Raw genomic sequence first — 12,041 nt, 5'->3', positions numbered from 1 at the left:
GTTAATTCCAAATGTATGGATCTATTAGGCACATGCATTAACCTACATCATGCACACATTGCTACAATGTCAATGGCAACACAAGAAGACAGAGGAAATGATTCATGCAACTTGCTATCCTCTAGTCTAGATGGTTTGAACTGCAGCTCCCACAATCTCTCACTGGTTAGGGCTGATGGGGGTTACAGGCAAAAAAAGATTTAGAAGGACACAGTTACCCACTCCTGATATATGCAGACGAGGGATTCCTTATACCATAGGGGATGGCTTATACCATAAAAAAGGGGGTGGTCAAACTGAGCAATATTCGCCATTGCCTCCCTCACACATATAATACTATAACGTTGAACTGAGTTGAAGGATGCACAACTGCTGTTGTTTAGCCTAAAAATTAAATCTGGCCATAGAAATTCCAGTTCAGATCATTCCTCTTTAATGCTTTTTTTGGATAGCAAAACAACCAATGAGAAGACTTGAACATTTACGTATCAGTTTTAACCATTTATTTTCCAGTCTGCCACAAATATGATCAGAGTACCAGCCAGTGATTCAAGTAAAGAAGAAAATCATGGCTCCCAGAGTACAGAGAAGTCAAAAGGAATTGTCCAATACAAGTTTAAAAGAAAAGAAAGAACCTATTAATAGAGGTGTAGGTGGAATTTAAACAACCCTTTCCTTCTCTGTAAGGACTTTAAAGGGAAGACGTTGTAACAGAAGAGACCAAACATATTTTAAAGAATCCTTTCCAGTTCAGAAAAACAAACAGCCAGGCCTAGGCAGCAGTAGCAAAGCCAACCCTGTTGTTGCCCATGTCATAGACAGAATAGTACTCTCTGAGAAAGACATCTCCAAGGATCCAAAGAGGCTGTCCATTTTGGGAGGGCAGATACGTGGGCTCAATCCCAACTGTGCAGTAGCCATTGTTCTGTGAAATAATAAATAACAAGGAAATCAGTAAATGGAGGAAGAAAGAAGCAAGCCCAGTGATGGCAAAGGGAGATTTCAGAGAAAGAAACATGTATGCTGCGGTTAGCAATGGCACCCCGGTTATGTAAATCCCTTCACTTAGGGCTCTAACCCCCTAAACTCGTATCTTTCAGGCATGTGTCAAAAACATAAAGATTTATACAGTACAAGCCTTTGAGTAACAAGCATGTGTTTGATTCTGTCTTTTACTGCTGCTTGTTTGGATTTTAATGGCGCTTTAATATTGAACACTAAAAGAAGAAAATGAGTTACTGACATACGAATTGATAATACATACGTTGAGAATGTAAGCAGAGGGAGGCAGAGGGAATGAAACTCCATTGATGGTGAAGGAGATGGTAGGAAGATTCTGAACATTGTTGCAATTAACTGCATACTGTGAAAGAAGAATGCAGTGACTGTTCAATCTCTCATAGGAAGAGACTATACAGAACTCACAATGATAAACTAATGAAGCAGGTATCCATATTCTTGTTGTCTTTCAAGTCAACAACACACACTGCATAATTTATTTCTGTCCAAACCTAGTCCATTCATTGTTTTACCCTTCTAACTTTTTAAAAAAATATCAATGATGTGATGTGATCTGCTTTTATATTTGATGTTTTTAATTTGTCTTTTCTTTTCTACATGGTAATTTTATCTATTCCTCTATTTAATTGTTATTATCTTAGAGTGTACACCTTGGGCAGGCTTTTATATTTACTCCTTAATTTTACCGACTCTGTACAACGCTGTGTATAATTACAGTGCTCTAGAAATAAAGTTTAATAATAATAATAATAATAATAATAATAAATCCCACCTACCTGTCCATACTGATTCTGTTGAGCACCCACAGCATTCAAGAAATTGTTCATGTACTGCTGGGGAACAGTGAGGAGGGAAGTCCCAGTGTCCACAATAGCCTGGCAGCCTTGACTGCACCATCCAGTAGCTTGTCCTCCAATAGAAAACCTAAGAAAAAGGAGCATATTGAAAATATAGCACACCCTCCCATGTTTAGTCTTGATTGAACCCTGGAAGAAAAATAGATAATTTGGATGCGGAAGGACTGGGAGATGTCACAGGGCTTGGTATGCCCCACAATGTATGGACTAAGTCATTAGAAATAACTGATTCAAACTTCACACAGACTAAGGCTGCATCCACATTGGTTTTTGCTCCTCCTGAAACAAAGGGTTTAGTCTGCACTACAGAATTAATGCAATTTGACACCACTTTAACTGCCATGCCTCAATGGTATGAAATTCTGGGAATTATAGTATAGTGAGACGTGTTCTCTGTCAGTGTACTTTGCTGCCCCACCAAACTACAAATTCCAGAATTTCATAGCACTGAGCCATGGAATTGCTGTGATGTCAAACTGGATTATTTCTTGCAGTGTGGATGCAGGCTATGACTAATTTCACTGGTATTCTTGCTAGTTTGTCAGCTCTATATCATGTTTTACTTGCTTGTTGACTAATAGTCATTCTTTGATCAGTGTACACTCCTGTGTACAGTTTCCTAGGGGAGCAGCTATCTTTCTAGCTGAACATTTTACTTTCTGTAATAATAAAAGGTTGAGATGAAATGCAGAAAAACTGTTATCACAGAGAAGACTTTTTGCTAGATACAGATACAGAGGCATGCCTTGTACCACTGGTTAGCTACTACCATGTGCACATTTTTTGAGAACAAAGACACAGTAACATCAACAGAAGAGGCCAACATAATCCTGGCCTTCAGATTCTAGGGCTATAATATCATTGCTTACTTTGATATACTCTCAGAGAAGCTAAGAACACAGATATTTTGATAAGAATCAGTTTGTCTGTACATAATGTCTTCCTTTCTAAGCATGCCTTGAAGATTCAGGCCGAAACTGAAGAAGGTCTTCTTATGAACTCAGAAGTCAAGCTCTCTACAGACATCCAAGAAAATTCTCCCCACTGTTCTTGAACATATTTATATAAATTCAACTCACTCCTGAATTCCAATCTGCCAATAAAGTTCCTGGGTGACTGGAGCCCAATAGATCTGTCCAGAGTAAAGACGAGTGTCCACACCTCCAAACACAACCTCACCACCATATTGAGAGTTTGGTTGGCTGCAAATACAAAGTATAGATTAGGCATTCATAGTTTACCAATGGTTCTGGAATCCCAGAAACAAAACACATGATCTGAAGGAGTTTTGGGGAAGAATAAATGCCATCATGTTCATTTCAAGAAACTTAAGGATATCTGCGAAAAAAAATAGGTAGTCACTTCTAGAGTTTAGCTAATTCTTGAAATTATTTGAAGTTTATTACCTGGTTGCTGAATCTCATACATTCACAAAGGTGAGGAGAAAATACAACATTTGTTACTATCTTTGTCAAACTTCAGTTTGACATTTAACAATAAATGTTCTGGTGTTAAGGCTCTGTTTGTTTGTTTGTTTTGTTCTGTTTGATACAAATACTAACTTGTAACAAGAAAACTTGTGATGGTTGCTTCAATGCTTCTTCCTCAAGGCACTAAATACCAGTGAATTAACACTGTTAATAATTTCAAACAATTTGTTTTTAAAAGAAAAAATAGTGTAAACAGTCTGAAAACATATTAAACTATGGTGCAGGACAGACTGCCCAAAAAGGGTAGTCTTCCACCGGCCTAATTTCCTCCAGAGGGAAGCCACAGCCGCCAAACCACACAGCTAACCTCCGGAGGAAAAAGAACCAGGAAGAAACGGGATCTTTTAGTACCTCAAGGAAGACATAACAAGTGCGCCAATGGTGCACTCATTATGTAAGCGATGCATGGCATTTTGCATACGCTGTGCATCACTTATGCTACAATGGCGGCACCTGTATGGATGGGATGCGGCCATTATAGCACCGTCGCGCTGTGCTAGGGTTAGGGACTGTGTGGTTGCCGCACAGTCCTTAACCCTAAAATCGGCGCCAGCACAGCACATTTGGGCCATCTCTTTCAGTCCTATATGACAATTTAAAGCAGGCTAAAACAGTTTAAAACCATGTGCACATGTGAATTTGATAATAACCAATGAGCCATCAAAGTGAAAGGCATTAAAAAACCAAAGTGCCACAGCAATGAAAGCGCTCCTCCATTGCCCTTCACAATGTATTGCTCTCATTGGTGGGGCACAAAGCAGGAGTTTGTAGGGAGGAGCACTCCTTGAAATGCTGAGGTTCCAAGCCTTTTAGAGTCCTACATATTGTTATCTGCACTCTGAATTCAACTCAGACAAATATTGGCAGTCAGTGCAACTCTTTACGTAACTGTTGTTGTGAGCCTTCAAGTTGTTTCTGACTTATGGTGACCCTTAGTTTATGACACCGGACATATCCCATGCAGAAACTAAATTTAAATTGAAAACAAACCGCATTTACGAGTTGTTTTTCAGATGATGTTCGGGATTAACTGAAACAAAGTTGACAAAAACTGCATTTGCAGGATGTTTTTCAAATGATGTTTGCGTAAAAGAGAAATAATGCAAAAATAACTGAAATGCAAAGTCATCAAAATCCGCTCCTTTTTACCTTTTGTTACATTCCAAAAGTATAAAGGAGCTTTCCATTCGAATTATTTTTGCATTATTTCTCTTTCACACCAATGCATCTGACAAACAACTCTCGGATTTTAACATCCTGTTTCTGCATGGGATTTTACCAATTCGCCTTCCATATGATAAACTACAAAGTTGACCCCAGTGGTCCAAGCCACATAGTCCCTAGTGACAGAGATGAATCCAGAAGAACTCCCAAACTGTGCATCTGGCCCCTCATGAGGAGTGCAACCTCATTCAGAACAGATCATTTACCCTATTTCTGGACCAGGAACCACCAATCAATAGATCATTCATCTCATCAAGATTCATCTTCACTTTATTGGCCCTCATCCAGCCCATTCCAGGCACTGGTCCATTACTTACAGAACCCCAGACAACTGCAATGTCAAGGAAATGTAGAACTGCCTGTCATCAGTTTAGTAATGCCACTGAACCCCAGAACTCCTAATGAGTTCACCCAGCAGTTTCATATAGTTACTATACAGAACAGGGCATAATACCTTGTGAATGGCAACTTATCTTCCTTACCGACTCAGATAGAAGCTGAAAACTGGCTGTGATAGCAAGTTTTCCTGTAACATCTTCTCTAAAGCAGTAGTAGCACCCCCAACTGCTAGAGATGGGTAGGCCATACCCAGAATGCCATCAAACTCAGCATAAATGAAGTTGGCACCAGGCTCATTTTTACTCAGACCAAACTCTTGGTTAGTGACGACAATGTTCTGCAGCTAAGGAAATGGAGAAAAAATGTCAGGAAGGAAGGCTGAAAAGATAAAAATGTTTCCAGACCCAGAGGGCAAACTTTCAACCAGTAGCCATCCTGGTGGGAGTGTTCTGCAAATTATAGTCCAATAAAATAACTTTTTCAGGCTCTCTTTTCAATGATGGTATCCATCATCATTATGCTTTGCTTGTGCGTTTCCAGAAATATCTAGTTGGCTATTGTTGGAGATAGGAAGAGCATGAAGAGCTGAAACAAATTAGTTTTCCCAAATTCTTCTCCTAATATTTTGTATCTGACAGGATATGATGGCTAGCATGCAAAAATAATATCTGAGAGCACTTGGTAGATAACATATAATGATTGTAATTTAATAATGTTTGACAGCTGATGAATAATGAGAATTCATATTTAGTGCATGGCAAAACTATCAATAAATGCCAGCTAATTGGTCCCACAATTTCCATGCAAATAGTGAGTTTGGAACTTCATATTCAAAAATGGAATATAAATTTGAGGAAAACCAATAGCTTTCATATATTTGTGAACATTTGCGTTAGGTCTATACTAGCTAGACAGGCTTTCTCTGTACAGCTTTGTCCCCACATTTTTAGGGTTGCAGTTTACAACACTGGAACTCAGGATTAAATTTCATGCTATCTTAAAACAGATAGCATGCAGCTAAAGATCACTTGTTATAAGTATTCAAATCTACCCCAGCCATGTGTACAGGTCCAATCCAGACTGTGGTCATGTGTGCTTATTTTAGAATGTAAAAAATGGTCTTTAACTGCATGTTGGACATTTAATGCTGTGTCCAGCTTTAGGCAATAAGAGCCTTCACACTCTACAGCCAAAGGATATGTCCAGTAATAGAAAGATAATGTGATGATTACTTGTCAGCATTAGGAAAAGGAACCATAGGAACACTTACTCTCAAAGTGTCATAGCCAAAAAATCCTGCAAGGTTGCCACTGCCATATTGCAGGAAGAAGGTCTGCCCATTGGTAGAGTAGGTTGAAGACTGGCTGGGATTGAATCTGGCATGGCTAGCTAGTGGAAAATATAATAAAATTATATTTAACTTTTTATCATGCTTTTCCCAAAGGCTCAAAACAAACAACAATTTAAAAGCATAAGCCACAAGCATCTCATAAAATGGAATGAAAATTTGCCACACATTCCCAGTCCTTTGCCAATATTACCTGGAATTTTTTGAAAGACACACCAAATGCATACAATGCTTCCATAACATAAATAATGAACTGTGACTAGGATAATTTTTTCTCATTGGACAAAAAATGAGTAAAAATTTGGTATACCCTAAACATGCTTTCCTCTTGGCTGTTAGCCTATGACAAAAGTCATACTTCATATTAAGAGCACATAGGTGTGTCCTAAGATTCTTGCACTGTTTATCTCAAACTTTCAGATTAATTATATGTAGTGTCAAAAAAAGAAATACTGTACTTCAGAATATAGATTTTGTGTGCTATTGTCAGCAATGTTCTCCCAGCTAAAACTGCTCTTCTAATCAGGAGTGACCCATCTTTATCTCAAGGGTCTCCAAGGTCCCTATGGAACCATCCAAGAATAACTGTTTTTAGATGGAGTCAGGTATTAATTTCCCGTGCCTGAACAGAGCTTTTACATTGCATGCAAATATAACTACCTGCCCTATCTCACCAGCACTGATTTCTATGATCATTAACAATAGTATGCCTCATACATGCACTCTGAGAGGGGGGAAAACTCCTCTCATTGACTTTTTAATGATTGGCTTGATGTGTGACATTTTATCTTGGTGAATTTGATTATATGCCTCAGTCTACGGCTAGGCCAAAATTTGATTCCATACACATAGCAAATAAAAGCCACTTGGATAAATACAGTGTTATTGCAGCAAGACTTTTTTGGAATTACATTTCTACTTCATCTCACCACATCAGTCTCCACTACAGATGCAGTTAGATCAAGCTTTATAAAAGGCTGAGATGTGGTTACTTACTGCAAGCCTGGGTGTTGCAATAGACAGAAGGAACCCAAAGATTGGAAGACCCAGTGTCAAACAATACCAGGAAGTTCTGAGGTGGGGTTCCAATGCTGATTTGTCCATAGTATGATGCCTAGGGAGGAGGAAAAATACACCCAGTGTGACTTCCAGAATGATGTTTGCATGAATTTAGCACTGTGGCTCTCTACATGAAAGAGTTTTAGCCTTGGTTTGTTTCCGGGGTCATTGAAAAAAATCATGAAAGGCAAAGATCTTAAAAACATTGCAAGCACTGGAATGGAATGTTTAAAAAAACAAAAACAAAAGACAGATTCCCCTGTATAGCCTGCGGAGAGGACCAAGGTGAGCAGACTATTGACCGCCTCTTGCAAGTGACACAGACAAGGCCCTATGTTTTCCATCCATCCTGCAAAGTGCCTATTGTCATCTTGCCTTTAACCTATTCAAGGGTCAAATTATTTACCCTGGGGCACAAGAAGCAGATATGTTGCCATGGCAAGAGGCATTCCAGGGTCCAACAGGTTCCATGTCCCTCGAGGGACATGAAGTCTTGGATAGGGCCAATAGTCTTAGAGAAACCATGCAATTTCCTCAGTGGAATTAATGGAACTGGTAATTCCCCATTCCTATCCCAATGAGGATGGGAATGATTGCTATATGATTGATCCACCAGCAACCCATTTACAGTACAGAATTATAGCACTATTATTCCACTGTAATTGCCATGGTTCCATACTATGAATTCTTGGGTTTTATACTTTGGTGAGGCACTGGACCACTCTGACTGAGAACTTTAAATACTTGTTCCCAAACTGCCAGTCCCAAAATGGCAGTTAAAGTGGAATAACAGCACTATAATTCTGTAGTGTGAGTGGGTCCCAGAATCCTCACTGCTCTCAGTGCAGTTGCCACTGCCTTGTTTTGGTCCTGAGGAAGTTATTTAGGTTGAAATAGGAGAAGATGTTGGCAATGTGAGCATCAACAGTTTTGAACTTCTGTAAGGGTCTGAAATGATGACTTGTAAAAATGCTGTACTTTTCAGGTGGAACTTCACACTTGAGTTGCTAAAAGAAACTATGGCCCGGTACACACCTCCAGGAAGCAACATCCTGGTGGCGATAATAGGGCCCGGGAGCACGCACTACCCACACACTCCTGAACCCTACTACGTGCAGGCGGTGCCATAATTGTGCTGCCCACACGTAGGGTTGTGTGTATGACGTGTGGGCTTCTGAGTGCCCACACATCTTCTACAGGAAGCGCTGTCATAGGGCTGCAACGTGCAAAAAAGAAGACAGCGCAAAAAAGAAGCCACTCTAGGTGACTCCTTTTTTGCTGCACAGCAGAATTTTGCCGTTTGGTTGCTGCGGTAATGCTGCACAGCAAGCAGGGGCAGTGTTTCTCCACCCATCTGTCTCGGCCCACAATAACTGTAGTGCTTGCTTGACCTAATTGTTGTATACTGTGGTGAAAAAAACAGATTTTTGTTAGACAGAATGTCACAGAGAAAACTAGGAAAGGAAGGGGAGACTCACATCCATGTATGCCATTGGTTCATAAGCAACATTGTACTCATTGAAGTGGTATCTCCTGGCTGGATCAAGATTATGATGTTTCAGATAATCTTCCAGCACACCTTTCTCTTTCATCACCTCCCGAATAGACTTGCCCTTTGTCAGAGGGACTCTACAGGGAATTAAAAAGCAGATTGTAGGTTAAAAAATAGGATACACTTTCTATTTATACATTCCTCAGATCCTATTCATTACTACCACACAAATGGGCACAAAACAATCTTGATTGTGTTTGTTCTCATTGCTACATTGAGACTGGAATTCTTCTTCATATTTTGTCAAGGGGGAACTATTGTCGTTTCCCCCACCCTCCAAATTGACCTCATCTGCTCCCTCACTTACTTATCACAAACCAATGACATCCTCAGGATATAGCCAAAATGCAGAATTAGAGCGGTTTGATACCATTTTAATTGCCATGACTCTATCCTACAAAATCCTGAATTGTAGTTTGGTGATGTATTCAGCCTGGTCTGTCAGAGAGCTCTGGTGCCTCACCAAACTTCAAGACCCAGGATTATGTAGGAGAAAATCAGGCAGTAAAAGTGGTGTCAAAATGCTACACCCCCAATTTCTTACATTCATTTTTTTTCTATGTTGCCATCCTATTTTTATTATTATTAAAAATGTACATCTCTATTTCAGCTTCACACAGCATTCCTGAGCAATCCCTGGCTGTGCAGATGTGTGTTGCCTTATGTGGAAGAGTGTTTGGTAACACCATCACTACTGTTGTCTTCCTTGACAACGTTCTGCTTCCATGTTGGATTTCTTGTCCTGAGACTTTTCAGGTTTACTGAATATGTGCTGTATATTGCTCAACATTTATGTATTGTAGATTTTAGTACCATGTGTCAACAGACCAAAAATATGTCACTGGAAATGGTTGTATGAATCTATTGTTATGCACGACTGTAATTTACTGCAGGCCTACATCATGAATTTTCAAAAATCATATTATAATACTATGTGATCTTTAGTAACTAAATGCTGCATGGAGCCAGCACTGACCAGATTTATGTTGATAAGTTTGCTTATACTTAAATCAGCTTCGGCTGATATGCCAGCTGCATCCTGTCCTGGAACCTAGCAACCTACAAACTGTAGTACATGAACTGGTAACCTCACAACTCAACTTCTGCAATGCACTCTACATAGGGCTACCCTTGTGCCTTGTCCAGAAACTGCAATTAGTACAAAATAGAGCAGCCAGATTGGTCACCAGTAAAACTAAAAGTGACCATATAACACTGGTTTTGAAATCCCTTTACTGACTACCATTAGTTTCCGAGCACAGTACAAGGTGTTGGTTATAACCTTTAAAGCCCTTCATGGCCAGGGCCCAACCTATTTGCGGGATCGTCTTCTTTCATATAAGCCACCCTGCACATTAAGGTCCTCTGAGTAAAGCCTACTGCAGCCGAAAAAGACCAGGTTGACTGGGGTCATCCAGCAGGCCTTTTCCTCAACTGCTCCCAGACTATGGAACAGTCTGTTGGAAGAGATCCATCACATTACCAGCCTTGACACGTTTAAAAAAGCTGTCAAGACGGACCTCTTTCGGCAGGCCTTTCCTGAATAGTTGCTTGGTCGCCCCCTGAAACAGATCAATATACTGGATGTCTTCCTATTTCTTCCTGCCTATGATTATTTTAAGGGTGATTTTAAATTGTTTATTGTAATGTTTTAATTGTTGTCTATTTTTTATGTGGGTATTTTAAAGGTTTAAGGGAGGGAGGGAAATTTGGGGGGGGATTAATTTGTATTGTATGCATTTTATTTTTGTTTTTGCTTTCTGAGCCGCCTCAATCCTGGTGGAGAGGCAGCATATACATTATTATTATTATTATTATTATTATTATTATTATTATTATTATATAAAATAGATTTTGACTGGTAACACCAATGATATGCAAACATTTATTTCCCATCAAGTTCCATGCAAAGGGCACATCCAGGAAAATTAAAAAGACCGGCAAGTCCTAGATTTCATTCCTGATCTTTCAGATTTTATTTTGGAGATCCATACGTTTCATTTATTCCAAAATATTTTCTGTCAGCTCTGGGTGCAATCAGAGACTTTTTATACCAGCTCCCCAGGTTGGATTATTTTAATTCTGTATAAAATTGGTAAGAACTGGTACAAAATTTGGGACTTCTCACTCAGTCTAGATGTGCCCCCTGCCTGCCTCCCCAAAAGCTGGAATTTGCTGAGAAGTTTCAAACTGGCATAAAATGATAGAAATGTTACCCTAAGCATAAATAGCAAGTTTTGTCAAAATCAGTGCATAAATGTGAATGTTAAGAGCAAACCCACAAAACTGGGTCCAAAACCTTACTACAGTCTTTGTTTTCATCCCATTGGATAACATACCTAGTTGGTGACTTTGTGATCAAACACATAGATCTATAGACATACAGAAGCAGACTTTATATTATAGCACCGATTGTATTACTAATAATTAATACTCAATAAGAACACTTACTTCACTATTCCCTCTGACAGCTGGAAGCAAGCCAATATCAGCATCAACCACTTCATGATGCTTGATTTCTTCCACATACAACACCTAAAGAGTCTTCTAGACCCCAGCAGAAACTGCCCTAATGTTTTAGTTCTTTAGCCCTTCCTTTTATACCTTGGATATTTGCACCCCTAAAATGAATTGGTTCACATTGCCTAGAGTGCCTTCATCCACTGTATAAACACCTTAAGTGTGTTAAAACATTCTTATTTCATTGACCTTTAATTAAAGGCAATAATCATGTTTATAAAGAGATTAAGATCTGATAAGGAAGAATACATGTGCTGATAGGAGAAGAAGAAAATTGGGGTTATCAAGAATTAGAAAGATATGGTCACTGTTTATCACCTGTAACCAACACAGTGTGTGTTTTCCAAAAACAGAGGGATCCAATGGGAGGGGCTGTGTTAAATCAAAGTTTTTATGATAGCACTCTCTCTACTAGTAGCAAAATAATGAACATCTCAGCGTGATGTGTTCAACCTGGAAGGATAGATTGATTCTACGGGCAAAGATTTAGGCCCTCTCATTAATAACGGGAGAATAGCAATAGCAATAGCAAGTACATTTCTATACCGTTTATCAATGCACCTAAGCACTCCCTAAGCTGTTTACAATGTGTAAGCTAATTGCCCCCAACAAGCTGAGTACTTATTTTAGCA

General features: G+C 39.3%; 1 protein-coding gene across 1 annotated transcript; it reads right to left on the bottom strand.

The window, feature by feature from the left end:
* Window positions 1–508: 508 nt before the first annotated feature.
* On the bottom strand, window positions 509–11,396 carry LOC121929503 (gastricsin-like). Its single transcript, XM_042465122.1, has 9 exons — window positions 11,341–11,396; window positions 8,816–8,966; window positions 7,275–7,392; window positions 6,201–6,319; window positions 5,074–5,273; window positions 2,957–3,079; window positions 1,797–1,944; window positions 1,265–1,363; window positions 509–925 (listed from the first exon to the last, which is right to left on the bottom strand). The coding sequence occupies exons 1-9, from the start codon at window positions 11,394–11,396 to the stop codon at window positions 773–775; spliced, it is 1,167 nt and encodes a 388-aa protein (XP_042321056.1). The 3' UTR covers window positions 509–772.
* Window positions 11,397–12,041: the final 645 nt, after the last annotated feature.

Source organism: Sceloporus undulatus, chromosome 4 (genome assembly GCF_019175285.1).
Source record: "Sceloporus undulatus isolate JIND9_A2432 ecotype Alabama chromosome 4, SceUnd_v1.1, whole genome shotgun sequence".
In the NCBI taxonomy this organism is placed as follows: domain Eukaryota; kingdom Metazoa; phylum Chordata; class Lepidosauria; order Squamata; family Phrynosomatidae; genus Sceloporus; species Sceloporus undulatus.
This window is presented reverse-complemented; position numbering and strand designations above follow the sequence as displayed.